The sequence below is a fragment of the Alternaria incomplexa genome (genome assembly GCF_024043165.1).
Source record: "Alternaria incomplexa strain BMP 0042 chromosome Unknown scaffold_8, whole genome shotgun sequence".
In the NCBI taxonomy this organism is placed as follows: Eukaryota; Fungi; Ascomycota; class Dothideomycetes; order Pleosporales; family Pleosporaceae; genus Alternaria; species Alternaria incomplexa.
This window is the reverse complement of record NW_026249857.1, coordinates 714,501-735,529: the sequence shown is the minus strand read 5'-3', so window position 1 is coordinate 735,529 and position 21,029 is coordinate 714,501. Positions and strand designations below refer to the sequence as shown.

The window sequence follows — 21,029 nt, the reverse complement described above, 5'->3', positions numbered from 1 at the left end:
TCCTGTATAGTTTGTGGTAGAGCTGAGATTTGGATGCCGGTTCTGTGGCTTTCTATGTTTTCGGCCAACGTCCGTACCGGTTGTGGACGACCCCAACAATAGCTTAGAGCACAGTAATGGCGCCGTTCGCCGTTGGGAATATGCAGTCGAATAGCTTGTTCGCTGACATCTAAAACTCTTGTGGGTAATAGAGGAATAGCGGGTTCGGGACAGTGCTTGTGAAGCTGCTTGCACTCTTCAATCCATGATTTCGCTTGCTTGGTGCTAGAGCTGACGTCGTGATTGACTGGAGAACATTTAATCTCTGCTGCCGCAGGATCATCTGAACATCGCAAATAACGTTAGTTGATGCTAAGTCATGGTTGCGGGCGGGATACGAACCACGGTGAGCCAGAACGGACCATGTAATAAACCCCAATTCATCCGACCAGTCTGGGTCTACAAACCAACGTGAATCTTGCCCCTCTACCTTTGTAAAAATCCTTAGGTTATCGACAGAACCTTTGAAACTCTCTACTCCTCCGAAGTTAAAAAACCGTATGTTGATGGCGATTCTTGCATCTAGATCGAAACGACTGTTGCCCTTTTTGGCGTCGTTGAACAGATAGTCACACATTTCACATTGGGCTGATGCTGCAAGTAAGTCTTGCGCCTGACAAAATGAAGTGAGACCCTCTAGACTTTTGGCCATCTCAAGATCCTCTCTGCTTGATGCGAATCCGCAAACTCCCCAGCATACGGCACAAACTTCTCGAGGAGCACCTTTCGTAACGTCCATGTTAATCGGCTGAACAAGGCTTGGTATCGTTGAGGCGGTCTTTCCGAACAATCGTAACGTATCGTGTGTTTGCGCAATGTATTGAACACGGATGCAATCGCTAGATGAAGGTATAGCGTGGAGGGAAAATTGTACGGAGGGGGCGATGCGTATGGTGACAGCCCTGAAGGTGGGGCATACATCACGCCCCGCAGTGACAGTCAGCGAGCTGTAGAGGTAGCCTGCCGAATACCAAGGATCAATTCGCTTGCCTCCTCAATAAGTCCTGAGACCCTTGCAGGGTCTTTTTCGTACACCCTGTGGCCCTGTAGACACCTGAGGTTGAGCGCGTGATGTCTCCACGATCTGACCTGGCCACCTCATTCATGGAGAAAGCTGAAGACCCTGGAGCGTAGACCCGAGGTTATCTGATTTGCATGTTTCTATGTTAATGTAGGCTGCAGGCCTGTTCAATCTTTTCCTTGTATGAGGTGTAGCGCTGTTGTCAGTGACTGCGCGACTTCCACATTCACGTAGCGGTGTCACCGCGGGCCGTAGAACATGTCCTCGCGAGGAAAGAGCACCCGTGCTAGCGACCCTCACTTCACCTGGTACTCACTTCTTAAGGCAGTCACCGCGGAATACAGCCCCACAAGACGAATAAAGCTCCTCGCTCACAACAGAGCTTCCTTCCTCCTCTACCAACACACGACACCTTAACAACAGCCAGACACTCGCAAGAACAACATGCCTTCCTTCCTCGACGGCTACAACGCCTCGGTCCTGGCGATCCCAGCCTACCTCATCCGTATGTACATGCTGTTCCTGGGAGGTTACGTTCGATCGGTAGTCTGACCTAGCTCCTCTCTGTCCAGTCTCGTTCCTTCCTCACGCTCTCGCTGTGAGTGTCGCTACTCGGGGCAATCTCCTCGAGTGGGACAACCGAAGCCCGCGCTCCAACGACATGAAGGCCGAGCTCAAGAAGCGCCTGCCTGCTGAGACCTACGCCAAGTACGAACGTATGGAGGCCTGTCATGCCAACGGGATGGAGGTGAGATTTGATCGACTCTTGTTGTAACGTCCGTCGGACTAACAGTAACAGAACCTTCCTCTCTTCATGGGCGCCGTCATCCTCGGCAACATGGCTGGCTTGCCGCAGGGCGAGCTCGCTTCGTTCAGCGCTTCGTTCCTAGCTGTCAGGGTCGCCTACACCGCCGCCTACATCACCACTTCGACTCAGGCGCCTACACTTGTTCGCAGTGGCCTTTGGATTGCAAGCGTCTCGCTGTGCTTCCGTACCATCATCCGGGCAGCCGGAGCCATGGCCACCGAGGTCTAGGATCGCGGATGGAGTCAGGGTAGTCGAGGTACTCGAGCGACAAGCTAGATGAACGACCGGAGCAGAAGACAATTGCGGGTGACGAGGATACGGCGAGATTAGCTGATACGACATCAATGTCAATGCTGCCTTACAGTAACCATGTGTCCACTCGATGATGTGATGTTGTCTTCTTGGAAGTATTGATGCCTAAACCAGGAGAATGGCCTCGACTTACTGATGTGGCTGGTTCATGCCGTCCCGTTGCTAGACTTCAAGGTGTTCTGAGTGGTCCGCGTCCCTCGGTCACCCTGAAAGACAATCGCATGCGCATTGATCAATGCGACCCAGAATATCTCACGAACTACACACGCGTTGACCAGACGTCAGTATACAGCGGTTGCCCAGTCAGTAGTGCGGATAGGTGTGGGTCTGGAGCTCACGCAATCCCGGGGCAGCTGATCGCCCAACCGAACATAAATGGGTGCCTTGGGTTCCACATCCGGCCTTCAGGAGAGCCAAAACGTGTCAAGTTTTTAGTAGCGATCATAAGAAGCGTTCCAAGTAAAGGAATAGCTGAAAGCAAGAAGCCTCTCACCGCAACTCCTTCAACAAAACGACGATAAGCGATCGCCGCCCTTGTCACGTGTCAGTGGCACTTGCCAGCTTACGAACAGTGCCCAGACTTCGCCGCGCTTTCCACCACATCTCTTCAACGCAGCCCTTCCTGTGCATCGTTTAGAGTACATCACATCCACCCGCCCCATCCCCGAATACCACCGACTCTCTTGAACCTGTCCGTAAGTCAATCGCCGCTGCATTGTTTTTTCTGCGTTTGCTTTGCCCAACCCGTAGCCGGCGCCTGGCCAGCTCCCTCGTGGCCTCGAGTCGACTCCGCAACGGGCGCTCAACATGGCTGCGCCGGCCATGCGACTCCCGTCACCGTGCTCAATACCAGCCGACAAGGCCACGATACTCTCCTCAACCCTCTTCTGACAACTAGTGTCGCAGGTTCGAGAGTCTATACACCGCCTCCCAACTCACCCGCCCTACACACCACACACACCCACCGCAATCATGGGTCTCACATTTTCGAAGCTGTTCGATAAGCTATGGGGAAAGAAGGAGATGCGCATTCTCATGGTCGGTCTTGACGCTGCCGGAAAGACCACCATTCTCTACAAGCTCAAGCTCGGTGAAATCGTCACCACCATCCCCACCATCGGTACGTCGCGATGTGCAGCATGAGCTCAATCAGGACAATGCGCTGATTCTTCGACCTACAGGTTTCAACGTCGAGACCGTCGAGTACAAGAACATTCAGTTCACCGTGTGGGATGTCGGCGGTCAGGACAAGATCCGTCCTCTGTGGAGGCATTACTTCCAGAACACCCAGGGTATCATCTTCGTCGTTGACAGCAACGATCGCGACCGTGTTGTTGAGGCGCGTGAGGAGCTCCAGCGCATGTTGAACGAGGACGAGCTGCGGGACGCTCTCCTCCTTGTCTTTGCCAACAAGCAGGATTTGCCTGTAGGTTTCAACAGCCGTGAACACAAATGTCCAAACGACTAACAATGCGTCAGAACGCCATGAACGCCGCTGAGATCACCGACAAGCTTGGTCTTCACAGCCTCCGACAACGTGCCTGGGTATGTTCCGGGTCCCCCCTGCTTCAAAAGCGTGTCAGCTAACCCCCCGCAGTACATCCAGTCGACTTGCGCTACCTCCGGTGACGGTCTCTACGAGGGTCTCGAGTGGTTGAGCAACTCTCTCCGCAAGGCCGGTCACAACTAAGTTCGGCGAGCGCGAACCGTCACATAGCGAGTCACGAAAATGCCAACCGTCTGCTAGCACAGACCTCTTATAACGAACGCACGCCCCATCGTTGTGGCAGAGCCCAGCCATGACGCATCTCTACAAAACCACGGACCCATGAAATGTATTTGCATCGGTGTCAAATGTCAGATCGGATGGTGGAGCGGAGACACATGGTTTCTCTTCTCTTTTCGCCATTGGAGTTTGTGTGAAGTACTATGACATTTCGTTTCTGGGATCGTTGGGAAATCAGTTCTCTGGTTACTTTACGTGGTACTGTCAAATTTGAGTCTCTTCTTACTAGCTGCTGTTTTGACTGCATGTGTGTGATGATCCGAGAAGTTGTTCAGAACTGTCCATTGCTCTATTCACATGTAGGGCTACATTGCGCAAATCGTAATACATGCCAGAACGCCAATCATCCCCTCCCAGACCCCTCACGCTACCCATGCAAGGCGATAAATGTTGATAGCTTGCTGATGTGGTGTTCCATGTCAAATGGCGCCCATTTCGTTACTTAAGTGGAATACTCTTGTCGCTCAAGACGCGGGTGCAGCCTGCTGCCCACCTGCCTCCTTGGCCGCTGTGATTGGCGGAAGCAGTCCCTTCTCAGCCCAGAGGTCGACCAGCGGCTGCATGGGCTCGATTTCCTTGTCGCCGATCAAGTTGAACAGCTTGCCGACGTTGATGAAATGGATGAAGCACGTGTTGAGCTCCTTGTACGCACTCACGTTCCAGAACGGGTCCAGCCAGTGGCCGTGGTAGATGTGTGCATAGCATCGCATCATCTGGCGGTAGATACTCTTGATGTCGCCCTCGAAAGTCTCAGGGAAGCCAGACGACTTGCCGAGCCACTCGCGCCCGGCGAGTTGGGACATTGAGGCATTGGAACTGGTTGGGCCGAGAGGCTGTGGCGTTGAGGTTGGTGTCATAGAACCAGATGCGTAGGTTGATGCTCCGATAGAGATGGCTGTGGTGTCTGTGGGGAAGATGTTGGGGTCATTGATCTTGCCCACGATCCACTTTTGAACGAGGTTGATGTACTGGATTGCGGGGATCTTGATGGGCTTCTTGTTGTTGTCCAGCCAGGTGTATGTGTGGCCACTAGCAGACATGGTAGGGCAGGTATCTGGGTTGCAGACAGGCTTGCCTGTCCGGTCGTCTGTTACCTTGATGATTTCAATCATTTGCTCGAGTAGCCTGTACTGCTCGACAACTGGTCACATGCTTAGCGATATCGGGGCATTGGAAAGTATAAACGTACCTTGATGTGCAAGCCATTCGCCCTCTTCGACTAGCTTCGGCTTCGCAGCCAAAGTCATAAAGTTACCCTTGACGATCAAGTTGGAGTACTCTTCGCGGAAGAAGAAAGGCGGTCTGCGGGAGCCAGACGGCACGGACCCGTCCGACGGAGCACCTTGGCTTTCGAACGACATGGCAGAGGAAAGAGCTGGAGAATGGGGCATAGGCGGTTGGCCTGGAGGTTGTTGGTTTGTTGGTGAAGCCGAGTATGGAGTGGTTGGCGACGCGGAGCCACCTTTGCCCTGCTGCTGTTGGCCCTTGTTGGATCGACCAGCCAATCCTTGGCGACTATCGGTGAAGTTGTTAGAATGAGGAAAAGACAACTTCAGGCTCCGACAGACGCAAGTTATAACACAATAAGACGGCAGGGAGATGCCGAAAAGTGGTGCATATCAGAAAGTGAAATCGTGAGACGACATGCAGCAAATGCCTGAATGTTTCAGGCCGTGGACTGGGGGTGGGAGGCGCGAGCATTTGAGGAAGGGGAGCATGTGCCAAGCAACTTACACGTTTGCGAAAAAAGAGGCCATGATTTGCGGATTCGTGGAATTTAGTGTGGGGGGTACGGGGCGGATACGTCCAATGCACCTAGAGAGGCCGGCTTATGAAGGTATGCAAGAGGATTGAGGGGGAGGATGTTGGTGATACGTCTCGAGCGGGCACGCTTTTTGGGCCCACTCTCCTAAGGGCTGCATCGAGAAGGGGCGGCACGCTAGCATGGATTGGGATAGCGCGATTCTCATGGGTTACTGGTCGCAACTTTGTTCATCGCGGCCATCAATCGGTGCGCGTACCTTTACCGCATCTATCTCGTCAATTTACTCGCAACTCTAGGTCTACGGTCGCATCGCTGTCTTGAAGAGTCTGGATACGATACCAACAGAGGTACCAGCAAACCACCAACCGCGACCATGTCCGACGCGGGCCAGCTCTCCGACGAAGAAGTCAATGGCCAGGCAACTCCTGCTGGGAACGCCGACGATGGCACGCCGCTAAACACTGTGGAGGATAACGGTCTCGAGGATGATGAAGATGACCTGTTTGGCGACGGAGACGGAGATGCAGGTGAAGATGCGCCAGCGTAGGTCGCGAAGAATCCAGTCCCAGTGTTAGACTGACGTGTTTAGTGAGCACCGAAAGCTTGATGATGCAGAGCTCGATTCAGGCGACGATGAGGGACGGGCAGATCGCGTCAGGGCACCAGAAGCTGTGGAGGAGGTCGAGCAACAGACATTTGCATACATGGACGCCGACCTGGCGCGACATCCCGTTCCCGAGCCCACCGACAACGAGCTTTACCTTTTGAAAGTTCCGCGCTTCTTGTCTTTCGAAGACAAAGCATTCGATCACAAGACCTTCCAGCCGCCGACCACAGACCACCACTCCAAGCTCACCGCGTCTGAGCACTTCTCAGCCTACAACACCGCCATGACCACGGTCAGATGGCGACGCTCACCCTCGAATAACGCCGTCCTACAGTCCAATGCTCGGATCCTTAGGTGGTCAGACGGCTCCCTAACCCTTCAACTTGCGACCGACCCTACAACCCAGTACGACATCGATGCGAACACCCTAGCCCCACCGCAAGTCAACCCCAAGATTCCCACGCCAACGGCTGTCAAAGACGAGAAGAATGGCAAGACAAGCGCGAAGAAGGAGAGCTACACATACCTGGTTGCGCCGTACGAGGAAGCGAACGTTATGCGCGTCACGAACAAGCTTACGGCATCCCTCAATGTCGTACCCACGTCGAACACAAAAGACGCCGCGCTGGAAAAGCTGCAAAACGACCTTGCCAAGGTCGCAGCAAAGGGCCGAGACGATGCCGACCAAGCCATATCGTTTATCAACGTTGACGAAGACCCCGAGCTCCGCCGACAGCGTGAGGAAGCTACATTCAAGGAGAAACAGAGGCAATTGCGCGCCCGCGAGAAGCACGAAGCGCGCCAGGCAGAGCGTGCAAACCGCACTATGGGCCGCACCGGCGGTCGCGCATCAGGAGGTCTCGACATTGACGGATTGGAAGACCGCCCAGCTCGGAAGAAGAACGCGCAGAAGGGTGGCTTACGGCGTGACTGGAGTGACGACGAGGACTACGGTGGCCCCAGGAGGAATCGCGAAGACGACTACGATGAGGAGGATGACTTTATTGCCGCTAGTGACGAGGAGCCGGAGATCGTGGACGACGACGATGATCCAGATGAGGGTATTGCGGCGAGTCCCAAGCGAGCACGGGGTGGTGTTGCTGCCGACGATGACGACGACGATGAGGTGGTTGTTAGCCGGACGAAGCGGAGACGTGTGGTGGACGACGATGAGGACGAAGAGTAGACTTCTGGAGGTACGCTGCCTCTGAAGACAGTGCTATTGCAGCACTCGTCCTCTAGAGTCTCGGCTTGGATTCAACAACAAACGCGAGGGAAATAGGATGTGGTGGATTGCCTTCACGGTTTGGTCGCGAGATGTATAAGCAGAACTATTGGAGATTGGTTCATCTACGATCATCAGCATAGCCAGGAGTTTGGGGTCCTCCATGCATCACTTGTACTATTTACATTATTCACAAAATACAAGGAATGGTATCATTCAGCATTGAGCTCTTGTTGCAAGCTACACTGATGGCGTGCAATGCAGCTGATCCTTTCGTAGTTCTACTTTTGCTGGCCTTACACAAGGTATCCCTACTCTGGTATACTAACATTGTGCAAGGCTGTAAGCTTTTTCCGCGACCACACTCTTCCTGGAATATCCGGTTATATCAGATAGTCGCTTGCCTAATACACACTAGTGTACTGCATACTCGATTCGTGTGCATGTATGCTCATACCTGCGTCTTCAAGTTGAGTCACTTCACCTAGGGATAAGTGTAGCATTCAACTATCAGAAAGTGCTCGTTTTTACACTCGGCCAACATGTCCACACAACCTTTACGACTAGGATGGATAGGTCTAGGATCAATGGGTCTAGCCATGGCGACCAACATCCAGAAACATCTTATACAACACAGTCTACCACCACTGAAGTACTGGAACCGAACTCTCTCACGGGGTGACACCCTGAAAGAAATCGGAGGCACGCCCTGTTCGGGGGTCAAAGACTTGGTTCAAAACTGCGACGTGATATTCATTTCCGTGAGTCATTCTTCATCAAATACCCAGCGTAAAGATATTGAACTCATAACTCAAAGGTAAGCGACGACACAGCCCTCCAAACCATAACTTCCACCATCCTCTCCAGCGGCTCCCTGACCACCAAAACCATAATCGACACAACAACCGTCCACCCCACCACCACATCAACCATAACAGCGCAGTTCACCTCCACAGGCGCATCCTACATCACCGCCCCCGTCTTCGGCGCCACACCCCTCGCCCAAGCCGGACGACTGCTGATGGCCATTGCGGGCCCCGCATCTGCCATCACCCCCATCCTGCCCTTCCTTGAAAACGTGATCGCACGCGCGGTGATTAGAGTGGGTGAAGAACCGTCTCAAGCGCTGCTGCTGAAAACAACAAGCAACTTCATAACCGCAGGACTCATGCTTCTCCTCAGTGAAGCTCACGTATTGGCTTCTAAAACCGGGCTGCCTGCTTCCGTCCTCGAATCCTTAATCGAAGAGAACTTCGGGATGTACGCACATGGCGTTTCGAAACGCTTGACGAGTGGAAGTTACTTCCCCGCGGAGGGCCAGGCGCCATCTTCGGGGTTGGAGCTTGGGATCAAGGATGTGGGTCATGGGGTTAGTCTTGCGAGGGAGAATGGCATGAGGTTGGGGATTGGAGAGATGTATCTTGAGGCTGCGGAGGAGGCGAGGGTTTATGGGGAGGAGAGGGGGAGGAGGTGCGATAGTAGTGCTGTTTTTGGGACTGTGAGAAGGAGAGCTGGTTTGGAGTTCGAGACTGAAGTGGTTAGGGAGAGGGATGCTAACGCAAAGGAGAGAGATTAATGTAAAGACCCGTTCAGTAGGTAGCTGAGGATGCGTTGGACTAGGATTTTCTCAACGAGTGCTGGTGAAGTGATATGTCTGGAGAAAACGAAAAGGACACCTATTGCAAGACAACTTTTGCCAATAGGGGATTGCTCAACGTCAGAAGGCTGGCAAGGCGTACGCAAGGTCGTCATTGCAGAAGTAGAGGCAGAACGACAAGCTGCGGAAAGGACGGGGGATGACTTACTTCAAGCATGGAGATTCGTGATTGCGTAAAGTTTAGAGCATGAACAACATAATTGAGATCTATTCTCAGGACAGCTACCATTTATGGTCTATGCAAAGATGCGTAAACAAAGCCTGTCTATACCCAGCCTATCTACCATCTACTGCGCACCGCTTTCCGCAGCTTGTCGTTCTGCCTCTACTTCTGCAATGACGACCTTGCGTACGCCTTGCCAGCCTTCTGATCTCTTGACATGGCTGACTCTGCGCGGCTTGTCCTCGAGACCCTTGAACTCAACTGGCAGTACCTTCTCTTGGAAGTACTCCTTCTGCTCTGGCAGCGCGAGTTCGACCGCATTCGCGAACTTGGCTGGGTGTGCTGTTGCGAGCGCAATGTGGTGTGTGGATGGAGGCTTGGACACCTCAGCTGAGCGGAGTGCTGCTGCGATACCGATGGCGGAGTGTGGGTCGAGGACGTAGCTCTTTGATGACTCTGCGTTGAAGACATATTTGATCATCTCGAGGGTCTCCTCGTCGCTGACGCGATATGAGGCGAAATCGGACTGTGCTGCTTCGAGGATCTGCTTGTCGACCGCGAAGCCGCCGTTCGTCTTCAGGTCGTTGAGCCAATTCCGTACATGGTCGCCGGCTTGGCTCCTTCGTTGCGATACGGCGTCTGAGTTTGAGCTGTACACGTCGTATGACAGGAACCAGAGCAACCGCTCGAAGTTGGACGAGACGAGAATGTCCATGGCTGGGCTCAGCGTCTCCTTGACTCCGCTCTCGTGCGCCTTGGCGCCGTCCTCGGGAATACCACCCTCAGCCTGCTTTCCATGTACGGGGTTCTTCTCGTACTTGCCAGTTTCCCAGAAGCGGTGTAGGATGTCGTTCGCGTTTGTGGCTATGACCAGCTTCTCGGCTGGCAGGCCCATGCGCTTCGCGAAGAAGCCGGCGAGGATGTCGCCAAAGTTGCCGGTGGGCACGACGAAGCGGACGGTGGAGGCGGGAAGGAAGGACTCCTGCTTGATGAGGTCGAAGTACGAGTAGAAGAAGTAGGTGATCTGGGCGAGGATACGGGCCCAGTTGATCGAGTTGACGGCGGCGAGGTGGTGCGTCTTGTTGATCTCGGGGTCTGCGAAAAGCGCTTTTACGAAGTCCTGGGCGTGTTAGTTGTGTCTGGGGGTATGATGGAAGATGCGCCTACCTGACAATCGTCGAATGTGCCGTCTACAGCCAAGTTGTGCACGTTGGCGTCCATGACGGTCGTCATCTGCGCTTCCTGGATCGGGCTAACCTTTCCATGCGGGTGCATGATAAAGACCGACACATCCTTCTTTCCGCGCAGGCCGTAGATGGCTGCTGAGCCAGTATCACCACTTGTCGCGCCAATGACGGTCAAATGCTCCCTGTCGCGTCCGGTCTTGCCCTGGTTCTTGCGCACGAGGAAGTACTCGAAGAGGTTGCCGAGGAATTGCAGCGCGACATCTTTGAAGGCGAATGTAGGCCCGTGAAACAATTCCAGCAGATGTATGTTTTTCTCCTTGTCGAGTGTGACGGTGGGTACGACATCTTGTGCGCGGAATGTGGAGTAGCTGCGGTGGATGATGTCCTTCAGGTCTGCGGCCGGGATCTCGGACGGGGAGATGTAGAGGGAGAAGATCTCGAAAGCGAGGTCTGCGAAGGAGAGGTTCTTCCACTTGGACGCCCAGTCGTCGGGCAGCGTGGGGATTTCTTCGGGGATGAAGAGGCCGCCGTCGGAAGCGAGACCCTTGAGGACAACTTCCTCGAAGGAGAACTATGCCCTGTTAGCAACCGTCTGAGCGCATTCTCGCCGGGTCGCTCTCACGTCATAGGATCCTCCTCGGGTACTCAGGTACCGCTGCGATGCTGTGTGGGAGGACATTATGTGTAATACCAATCAACAATCTAGCGAAATGCAAAGGCAAAAAGTGTAATTGGTGACGGCTGTCGTGTATGTCCCAAAAGCGATGTAAAGTTAAGGTCCCCGTGGGGAAAAATGTTGTGATGACTCCGGGATCGCAGTTGAGTCAAGGGACCGCGTCTCGCCCTGTCAAATTCCGGATCGCCTGCACGCGTCGACTAGGCCGCTGCATGATCACCATTGGCGTCGCCGTAGTCTGATTGATGATTGTCTACGAACGGAAACACACTGCGAAGGCATTTGTGTTTCATTGAATGCAATTGCGTTTGTCCTGCCCCGCCACACGCACAAGTCCAACCCCGCCATGCGCGGTGCCTGCGTCAATGGCGATGTCGGCGCCAACGAATGACACCATCGGCGAAGGCTCAACGTATACCATGCGTTACATTTGTAAGGTGATTGATCGCTGTTTCGCTAGAGCCAGATCGAATCTCAATGCTTTGCTCACGTGAAGCTCGTTTTCATGAGGTGCACGCATAACTAGGTACTCATCGTATTACCCATCCGAGGTGACGCCGTTCGACGATAGAAGAATTTAAAGGCGAGTAAAGTGGCGACGGATACATCTCGAAACCTTTGTAGTCATCGTAACCCTGTTACAATATGACTCTTGTGCAGACTCCATGGCATTCGAATCCATCAAACAGCGCGGTGCCCACCTTCATCCACGCCAATCCCCTCACTATTACGCTCGTAGAACCTGCCGACACGCGAAATACAAGATCACTGTTCATACTAAAACATTACATCGCTCGACCGACGCGGGAAAACAAGCGGGTCATGATGGGAATTGCGCGAATAGCAGTGGGCGCCTCAAGGTAGCGACAACAGCGCAGGAAGCTTTGCTCGACCAGACACACGCCGGAAACTGTCGATTAAGTACACCCTTGCACCATCGAGCTGCGACAGATCACTAAGCTCAACGAGCCTCCGACAAAGAATACCACCTCCTGACTCCACGCATCCGCCACCGGTATCCCCAACGAACTACCCTATTATGTCGTGACAGCCTACATACCCCTACTCAGCTCGGCCAAGCGAGAGGACTACAACAGACCCCTGGAGCAAATACGGCGGCTTGTACTGCACCCAAGCAGCTACAGATCTGAAATAAGCTACGACAGCCTACCAAACCCTGTTGGAACCGGTCAAGCGAGGGCACTACAACGAGATCCAGGTTCAAGTACGGCGACTTGTGCTGCACCCAGGCAGCTACAACAGCTTACAGCACCCTGCTCGAAGCGGTCAAGCGACGGGACTACAACAAGATCCAGACACAAAAACGGCGACTTATACTGCACCCAGGCAGCTACAGCAGGACTGGAATAAGGCGCGAAGCCTTTTGATCTCTAGCGAAGCGATGAGGCTACAGGAGGACTTTGGCGCAAGCATGACGGCTCATATCCAACCCGAGAGACTACAGCGAGAGACTACAGGGGAGTCTGGCACAAGGACGACGGCTCACATACGACCCTGATGACCTCGAATCGACTCTGGCGCAGGCCATAATAGCTCATGAGGTCTTGCCCGGCCTAGTGGAGCAAGGGGACTGAAAGAGGACTGTGCCTTAAGGACGACGGCTCATATGCAACCCGGGAGGCTACATCAAGGATCTCTTCCTCGAGCCACCAGCAAGCTGGAAGACCCGATGAAAAGCACCTAAGCGGCATTTAGGCCGACAAAGGAGGAGCAGTTGCTTGTTGGCACATGCGCTCCAGGAATTCATGTCAAAGACAATACCTCTCTACTTCCCAAAGGCGGTTTTTAGTCCGTCAATTCGTTGGAACACTGGCTGTGGGCGGTAGGCTTGTGTTTCCTTGAGCGGTTGGCTTTGTCCCGACTCGTAGCGGCATTGAAGCCGACTGGGTTGAAATCTAAGTGGCGCCTTGCGGTACCAGCTGTGTCAGTAGTAAAGGCGGTTGAAAGCCCTATACACCACGCTGGAAACGAAGGAGGCGTTCAATAGGTGTAAAGCAGCCTACCTGTTTGCCGCATACATAGACTTATCATGTCTTTGAGGATTAACCAGAGCAGAGCCTGGCTCACCTCAGCGTACGTTTGGATTGAGGAACTGTCGGTAAAGATATATCGGATACCTCAAGCCTCTACTTCATTGTAGGCTGCTCAACATGTCTTGGAGCAATTCTCTCTTGTCACGACCCATTGTTTGCATGCTGTATTCTAATAGTAATACGTGAAAAGACTGGATGGCGGTAAGTTCAAGGATGTACCTCTCAGAATAGCCGAACTGGTGTCAAGATCTCTAGCAAACCTGCTCAACTAGACGTATACGTTGGCTCAATATTTCCCACTCTCTGCGTTCATGATGGAGCCGGTAGCAATTCAATACGTTTTGTAGGTCATGAACGCAAAGTCAAAGTACTGCGAAGTCTCCGGGCTCCACTATCCGATGAGAGAAAAGTCAACCTGGTTCACGGTCCATGAAGAGGTCCCGTCCATCTTGGAGTGGGGCTAAGAATGAGATCAGATGCGCCAGGCAGTCCATCACGCTGGATATCGGCCAAATTTTTGATAGTCAGTGAGTTGAATGTAGGAGTAGTAGCGCGAATACATCCGGGCTATACTGTGGTTGCTGCATACATAGAAGCGCGTATTTGCAAACATGCAGACAATGATACGGCCTGGAGGTACACAGTACCTTTCGTAATGACACTCTATTACAGTAACGCATAATGTATACGTCCGGGGTAGAGTTCATAGCCAGCAATGTGTACAGCTAGAAGCAGCTTCTTCGTAATCTCAGAGCGGGTGATGCCGCTCCACAGAGGTATAACGAGAACTGCTGTTCCGAATGTGGTCGGTGAGGCTGCTGGATGAGAGGCGATATCCGGCAGTTGGCGACTACTGAATGAAGAACAGCGAGAGTGTAGTGGTATGAAAGCGCAGCACATCTCTGAACGTTGAAAATATCGTGCATTGCTCTGTACAGCAGCCGATGACGAACTTCGTCCTTCCTGAATCACAAGCTTCCGAAGGTAATCACTAGATTTCTGGTCATGAACATGTTGACAACGTGAGGTGTGTATATATTTACTTTGTGCTCAGGAAACGACGAGCGTTATTGTCCTTTGGTTGCGCACGGCCAGTCGGCAGCACTCCGGCAGCCCAGCTAGCAGGGCCGGCAGAACGTCGGCGGCAAATTCTCGGCTGCCGCCCCACAAAACTTCGAAAATGTCGCTTTCGGTCTGTGCGGCGCTAGCCAGCGCCAAGAAGTCGTGTCTATATCACCAGCGTCGCACCCGTACCCAAACCCTCTCTCCTTCATGTCGATCATTTAAGTCATCCCAACTCCCCTACGTTTTTCAACCACTAATAGTAGCGCAGACTTCATAGAATCATTTCTAATAGTATGCATCCTCTTCTGAGTTACTCTAAGTAGCCACAGAATCTCCAACCTGGTTGATGACTATCAGCCTCGACATCCAAGAGTGAGGCTTTATGACTGCTTCGGCGGTCATGGCGATGATCTCAGCTGACTGGTTGTGTGCTTCGGCCGCACTGGAAAGCAGGATGTTGATGGCAATCTGACAGGCTTTATTTATTTTCATTGATCCTTTCTGGCTTGCCAGTTGGTCAAGGAAGATATCTCACACCCTCCCATTACAGTTTGCAATACCGGGCTCACATTGCGCCCTCATCATCACATCAACGAGCTTGGAGCTATTCGACGGTGGCAGCAATGCATGGAAATCTATCAATCTATCGAATCCGGATCGCGCCTTCCGCTTCTCAACACCATCCGTACTTCTCATTCGCGACCCAGTCAATCTTGTCAGCAACCGGTCCGTCGTGTTCTGAAAACCACTGCAAGGCCGCGATGCTCTCTTGGTCTCTCTCAATGAGGTTCGCAGCCGGGTCCAGCTTTTTAGCAGCTGCCAGCGCCGCCGGCGAAGGCGCCCACATCTCCACGTTCTCCATCTTCCATTTCTGTGCTTCCTGCTGGGCCATCGCCATGAGGGCCGCGATAGCAGCTCCATGACCTTGGTTCTCCGATGCGCCGTTCGTGCTGCTCGAAGAGCCCTCGAAGCCATCGTCCTCAATGACCAACCGTAGGATATGCAGTGTGTTGCCCTTGGCCTCAGCTGGGTTCTCATTGTACCACATCCTTGTCCAGTAACACCAAACGCGCTTGCCTTTCTCCGTACCGACGACCGCGCCTTTGATCTCGGGTTTCTTGCCGTGTAGCTCGTTGCCGACGAATTCTTCACGCGCGTGGTGCCATTGGATCGTCTCGATGTTGGGAAGTATTGCGACTGCAGTGTTGCTATCCTTGGGTCGCGACTCTAGGCTCCGGCGGAGAAGCGCTTCGTCGATCTTGCATAGTTCCTCCAGATCCTGCGCGTACAGTGGCCGGGCGGTGGGTAAGCTGCTTGTGTCTTGAGATGTGCTCGCAGGGATAGAGACGTGTGACGAAGTAAAAGGTTCCCAGCCGAACTTGGCGTAGTATTTCTGTCTTTGTTAGCAATGTCCGTTTTCAGAATGTCAGAGCTACTCACTGGCCCGATGTCAGAGTATAGGATTGAGAACAGAGACTCCTGGCCATCTTCTGTCTGATATGTTCTTAAGCTCTTCCCAAGCTCCGTTAGCATCCTGCTCGCATACGAGGTGCCCCCCTTCTTCCCGCGGAGAGGTTTTGCGCAGAATACACTGCCGACCCCATGACAAATGACCTCCTTGAGTTCTCCGTTCTGCCATACGAGCGCCTTCTTCCGGATTGTTTCGCAGCTCGCTAGTGGTAGTCGGGTGCCTTTTGGTAGTTTGGTGCCTGCATTTGGGTTCCAAGGGTCTTCTGACACAGTTTTGTCAGGGTCAGCTAGGATCCAGTATGAAATGCCGCCATCACGTGTTAGGGTTGTTTGCGAAAGTGTGGCCTCGCGACGAAAGTATGCAGGTTTGGATAGAGCACCGCGCCATTCGTTCGCGTTTGCGTTGAACTGTATCTGCTTTTCGGCTTCGGTAGGGTGAACGAGTTCTAGGTCAGGAGAGTCACCAGCCTTGAGGTTTTCGAGAATGGATGCGATGGCCATGTTGTAGTATTTTATGTAAGGTAGATGTATGTTGAGTCTTGATCTAATAGGTTGTGGCCTTTGGCGAAGATAGCTAGGGTCTTATATCCAGCTATCGACTACGCTTGTCGTAGGGCGTGACAGGTGTGGATTCGGTCCTGCTCAGCTGCAGTCTTCCAGATCAAGTGGCAGTAACGATTCAGGAAAGAGTAAATAGCGGGTCCGAGTTACGTCGATTTCGCTGTAGGATGCGGATAGCTAAGGAAGAAGAGGAAGTTGGTACCTGTAGTTCTTTGTCTAGTCAAGGGCGCCCCGCGTTTTGGTGGCCCCATCCCGCCTTGAGCTCCGAGTGATCTTATAGCTGACTCCATGTGTCCCCCAGGCATTCCGAGCCAACATCATGTTGCTCGCGGCCCGAGGTGTGCCGTGGCAAAGCGAGGGTTGGATGTCACAGCTTCCCACGGGTCATGTGCGCCTGTCCGATTCGCGAGTAGCTCGGGCCTTGCATGAGGCCAGGCAGTAAGGCGGGAGTTTGCATGTCATGGTCTCAAAAGCTTTGCGCGTCCATTGGCAGCATCACCAAGACCGATGGCAGACATTGCTTCTTCTCAGCCCTGTGCGACGCGCGCGCAAGCTCGTGATGATGCGGTTAGCGGCAGTTGAGCTAGCGGAGCCCTGGGGCCGGCCTGGAGCGAACTGCACGATCATCTGGGCGAGACGCCCATCTCCCGCCCTGAGAGCGGCGCAGCATCCTTTCACGACGACACGCCATTTCTGTTTCGCTGAGCGCTGGCGGCACTGTAATGGCTTTTCATTGACATGCGCTGGTGTGGCACATAGCTACTGCCTTTGCTCTCTTACCTGACTGGTGCCCTTGCCCGTTCCGCTGGCTCAGGGCTGGCCGCAATAGCTCCTCGATCTCCCAGCGGCCTGCACCTGGAACACCCAAGTCTCACTCCGCTGCGAGCTGCAGTGTGAAACCTGTCACTCTCATACTTTCGCTTGTTCCTTTTTCTTCCCTTCAGCTAGTGCCTATCAGTCGGTGAGAGGCCTCCTCCGACAACTGGTGGGGTGAGCGACAAGGCTACGTCCGTGTGAATTGAGCTGGTCTGAATCACGTAAACACCACACGCGTTTGCAGTTCCATCGCCCCTCACTCCTTCCCCAGGTTCTCCGCTAGGTACAAATTAATGTTTATTATTTGGTTCTCCCCATTCAAGGTACCCAAGAAACTCTACATCGCTCGGTCTAGACGCACACCCGATAGCAACCCTTCAAGGTGGAGGTTTACTCGTCAACTAGCCTTACGACTATCACGACAGGACACTTGCGATGGCTCCAACTGGCATTCATCGCGATCATGAAGTTATTGATTTGCTCTCCGATAGTGAGACGGAGGACGAGGGTCTCGCAAGACACGAATTGGAGGCCTTCGACGCACGATCTGCAGCAGAATTCGCTCTTGACTTCCCGGATCTGGATGATCCTATCGCAGAGTTCCGCGCAGAATTCCAGGCAAATGACCGTCAAGTGATCGATTTGACCGACATTCCAGACATTGACGTTCCGCCGTCTGACGCTGTCGTGGCAGAAGACGACAGACCACCGCCAGAGGGACGAGCTCCCGATTGGGGTGAGGACATCGCATTGGTCACCGAAGCTGCCTGTTTGCAGATGGTTGTGAGCGTGCTGCCGGACATCTCGGTCGATTACGTCCTCAAATTGATCCAAGAAAAGATGACAGACACCACACGAACAACCGCACAATGCGAGCATTTACTCACGGAGTTATTGGAAGGCGAGCCGTATCCAAAAGAATCAGATGACGCGAAGAACAAGAAGAGAAAGAGGGATAACGAAGCCGAGGGTGAGTTGAGCACCTACGAGAAGGGCGAGCGTGACCCCGAGATCGGCGGTTATGAACATGACGCGTAAGTACAACTCCTTTACGGGCACAGCCCTATGAGCTTTATGGTTCAGTGATGTCTGAAAGCTTCAAGAGTCGGGGTTGATTGGCAACCATCATTCCAGGTGGATCGTGAAGCGAGCGTTTTATTACACCTGGAACCATGGAACGACTGTCGTGGACGTTGCACTTCGCCTATGGGCCAGCGCAGTAACAGCAACACAAACAACAATTCTGTAGTCATCCGCTACATTTTTTACGCACCTTCAACGCCTTGCGTCGTCTTTATACCTTCTCACCCCTTTCATTCGTTGTACTAACGATACTTTCCACAGAACAGAGCTACTCAAAGACGAATTCCTCACTGTACCCGTGCGGCATATCACGACCGTTCTCAAACAGCAGAAGACTCTTTACAAGGCCTACGGTGTCATTGAACAGCAAGTGCGTAACTACGGACAAATTGCCAGGACATATTCGAAGATAAACAAATCACGCATCAAGCGCGGTATTGAACTCCAGTTGATTGAACAAGGAAGTCAGATACCCAAGGAGTTGCACGCAGCGAAGAAGAAGAGCGAAGCTGAAGCTGGTAAGTGGAATGTCGTGACCATGACCTTCCAGGAGATCAATAGAGGACTTCGAACCCTATGTCTCAGAACAGCGAAGATCGTGTGGTCTCCTTCGTCTGCTCCCTACTGACAGGTTACAGCCAAACGCCAAAAGGTCAAAGACGCGGAAAAGGCGGAAGAAGACAACTTAAATCGAGCGCAAATGAACAATGAAATGGGTGAATGCGCATGTTGCTTCAACGACGTTCCTCTCAACCGCATGATAAGTTGCAACGGAGACACTACCCACTTCTACTGCGTAGACTGTCCCCGTCAACAAATCGAGACGCAGATGGGTCAATCTCGGTGCAGACCCAAGTGTTTCGGAGTCGACGACTGCAATGGAACGTTCACCCGGCGACAGTTGCAACAGGTTCTGAGCGACAAGACATTCGAGCGACTCGAGCATATGCAACAAAGAGAGGACTTGGAAGCGGCGGGTCTGGACTTCCTCTCGGAGTGCCCGTTCTGCGACTTCAAAATGGAATGTCTACCGGTTGAGGTTGACAAGGAGTTCCGCTGTCAAAACCCCAAATGCAGCAAGACGAGTTGTCGCCTTTGCGAAAAGGAGTCTCACATCCCACTCAGCTGCGAGGAATCTAAGAAGAATGGCCAAATTACCCTGCGACACATTGTCGAAGAAGCGATGTCAGCAGCCTTGATACGACACTGCAACAAATGCAAGCACCCTTTCGTCAAGGAACTTGGCTGCAACAAGATGACATGCACGCACTGTAGGAACGTGCAATGGTAAGTCACTAGCCTAAGAGATCCCGATATCAGCTGACAAAAGCCTAGCTACGTCTGCTCTAAAAACGTAACAGACTATAACCATTTCGGCGAGTCTCGTGCAGGCAAATGTCCACTACACGAAAACGTCGAAGACCGCCACGAACAAGAGGTCAAGCGCGCAGCCGATGAGGCCATGGCCAAAGTCCGAGTCGATAATCCAGGCCTTTCAGATGCAGATTTGATGGTCAAGGTCTCCGATCGAGTCAAGCAAGCAGAAGATGCACGAAAAGGTCGAGCAGGCATAGAAGCGCAAGCCTTCCCTTACCACATGGTTGGAGAGCAGCTCAGGCGAGCTCCCATGGTGCCCCCAGTACCTGCGCCGCCGGCTCACCTCAATGGAATAGCAGCAAATGTCGCCCCAGCAGATCGGTACGTCCACCCTCATCCAGTCATCCCGGCCATGCCAGCCTTTCCAGCCATGCCAGCCTTTCCAGCCATTCCTGCTATGCCTGCTATGCCTGCTATGCCTGCCATGCCTACCATGCCTGCGTTTGGATACCCCGTCCAACCATTCCCATTCTATCAACATCTCTATCCTGCTCAGCCCGTTCAGCCCGTTCAGCCTATGGGTTTCTACGGAGCCATTCCACAGCAGCCATATCAGCCATACATTCAACGTCCGATCCCAATGATCGCGCCATGTCCAAGATGTCACTTTTTTCATCCGTCTAACCAATATTGCTAGACCTCGGTTGTTCAATGCCCTCTGGGCCATGCTCCCACCCAACCCCCTCCCGCAACTTGGCATCGGGAGGGGACAAGTCAACGGACCAGGCCAACCAGCCCGCCTTCCCGAAGCCAATAGAGTTGATGATCGGATTAATGAACGGGTTCGCCAACGCAATGCCCGACCGGAATTGGGCGGCCCTCGTCGAATTGCCAACGGCGAACAGGCGCAGCGCGATGCTCGCGAGGCTTTCCGCTTCCTGAACAACGTTGGACTTGGCCAGGATCAGCAGCAGATAGCCGTGCGTCAGAATTTCAGAGCTAGACAGCAGGAGCTTGCAGCAGAGCGCGCGCGGTTGGGTGTTGGGGAACAAAATCTTGATGCTCTGCTTGAGGCTCGGCGGGTAGCGGCTGCGGCGATGGTAGCTGATAGGCGACGGCGTCGTGGCATGGCGCCCCAGGCTCCTCACAGATAGCGTGTTTTCGTTTGATGGGATTCATTCTATAGCATAGCATGGAGGTGGCATGGTGATCCAGGTATCTGCCTCTATCGACGTTGAGGCGGGACCATAAAACGCAACTTACTCGCGATAGAAATTCTGAAGGTCTATGTAGTAAGCCGACTTATCTTTGATGTAGAGAATATCTTGAATTCCGTCTTCGTAGCACACCTCGCTTTCACGAAATATAACAGCTTGCATTGACTCTTTACCAGAGGCAGGGAACATTCCATACTCAG

General features: G+C 53.1%; 7 protein-coding genes across 7 annotated transcripts; 4 read left to right on the top strand and 3 right to left on the bottom strand.

Annotated features, from left to right (window-relative positions):
* Positions 1-1,504: 1,504 nt before the first annotated feature.
* J4E90_006052 (uncharacterized protein) lies at positions 1,505-2,096 on the top strand (the record flags this gene model as incomplete). Its single annotated transcript, XM_051435601.1, has 3 exons — positions 1,505-1,565; positions 1,633-1,808; positions 1,860-2,096. 3 exons carry the CDS (start codon positions 1,505-1,507, stop codon positions 2,094-2,096), a joined length of 474 nt encoding a protein of 157 aa, XP_051290459.1.
* Positions 2,097-3,152: 1,056 nt separating this feature from the next.
* J4E90_006051 (uncharacterized protein) lies at positions 3,153-3,870 on the top strand (the record flags this gene model as incomplete). The annotated part of the gene is made up of 4 exons (XM_051435600.1): positions 3,153-3,300; positions 3,362-3,606; positions 3,660-3,725; positions 3,778-3,870. 4 exons carry the CDS (start codon positions 3,153-3,155, stop codon positions 3,868-3,870), a joined length of 552 nt encoding a protein of 183 aa, XP_051290458.1.
* A 560-nt stretch (positions 3,871-4,430) lies between these two features.
* J4E90_006050 (uncharacterized protein) lies at positions 4,431-5,327 on the bottom strand (the record flags this gene model as incomplete). The annotated part of the gene is made up of 2 exons (XM_051435599.1): positions 4,431-5,107; positions 5,156-5,327. The coding sequence occupies 2 exons, from the start codon at positions 5,325-5,327 to the stop codon at positions 4,431-4,433; spliced, it is 849 nt and encodes a 282-aa protein (XP_051290457.1).
* A 777-nt stretch (positions 5,328-6,104) lies between these two features.
* J4E90_006049 (uncharacterized protein) lies at positions 6,105-7,524 on the top strand (the record flags this gene model as incomplete). The annotated part of the gene is made up of 2 exons (XM_051435598.1): positions 6,105-6,274; positions 6,321-7,524. 2 exons carry the CDS (start codon positions 6,105-6,107, stop codon positions 7,522-7,524), a joined length of 1,374 nt encoding a protein of 457 aa, XP_051290456.1.
* Positions 7,525-9,507: 1,983 nt separating this feature from the next.
* On the bottom strand, positions 9,508-11,249 carry J4E90_006048 (uncharacterized protein; the record flags this gene model as incomplete). The annotated part of the gene is made up of 3 exons (XM_051435597.1): positions 9,508-10,503; positions 10,551-11,141; positions 11,193-11,249. 3 exons carry the CDS (start codon positions 11,247-11,249, stop codon positions 9,508-9,510), a joined length of 1,644 nt encoding a protein of 547 aa, XP_051290455.1.
* A 3,789-nt stretch (positions 11,250-15,038) lies between these two features.
* On the bottom strand, positions 15,039-16,336 carry J4E90_006047 (uncharacterized protein; the record flags this gene model as incomplete). The annotated part of the gene is made up of 2 exons (XM_051435596.1): positions 15,039-15,758; positions 15,806-16,336. 2 exons carry the CDS (start codon positions 16,334-16,336, stop codon positions 15,039-15,041), a joined length of 1,251 nt encoding a protein of 416 aa, XP_051290454.1.
* Positions 16,337-17,647: 1,311 nt separating this feature from the next.
* J4E90_006046 (uncharacterized protein) lies at positions 17,648-20,554 on the top strand (the record flags this gene model as incomplete). Its single annotated transcript, XM_051435595.1, has 5 exons — positions 17,648-18,246; positions 18,557-18,813; positions 18,934-19,582; positions 19,631-20,241; positions 20,379-20,554. 5 exons carry the CDS (start codon positions 17,648-17,650, stop codon positions 20,552-20,554), a joined length of 2,292 nt encoding a protein of 763 aa, XP_051290453.1.
* Positions 20,555-21,029: the final 475 nt, after the last annotated feature.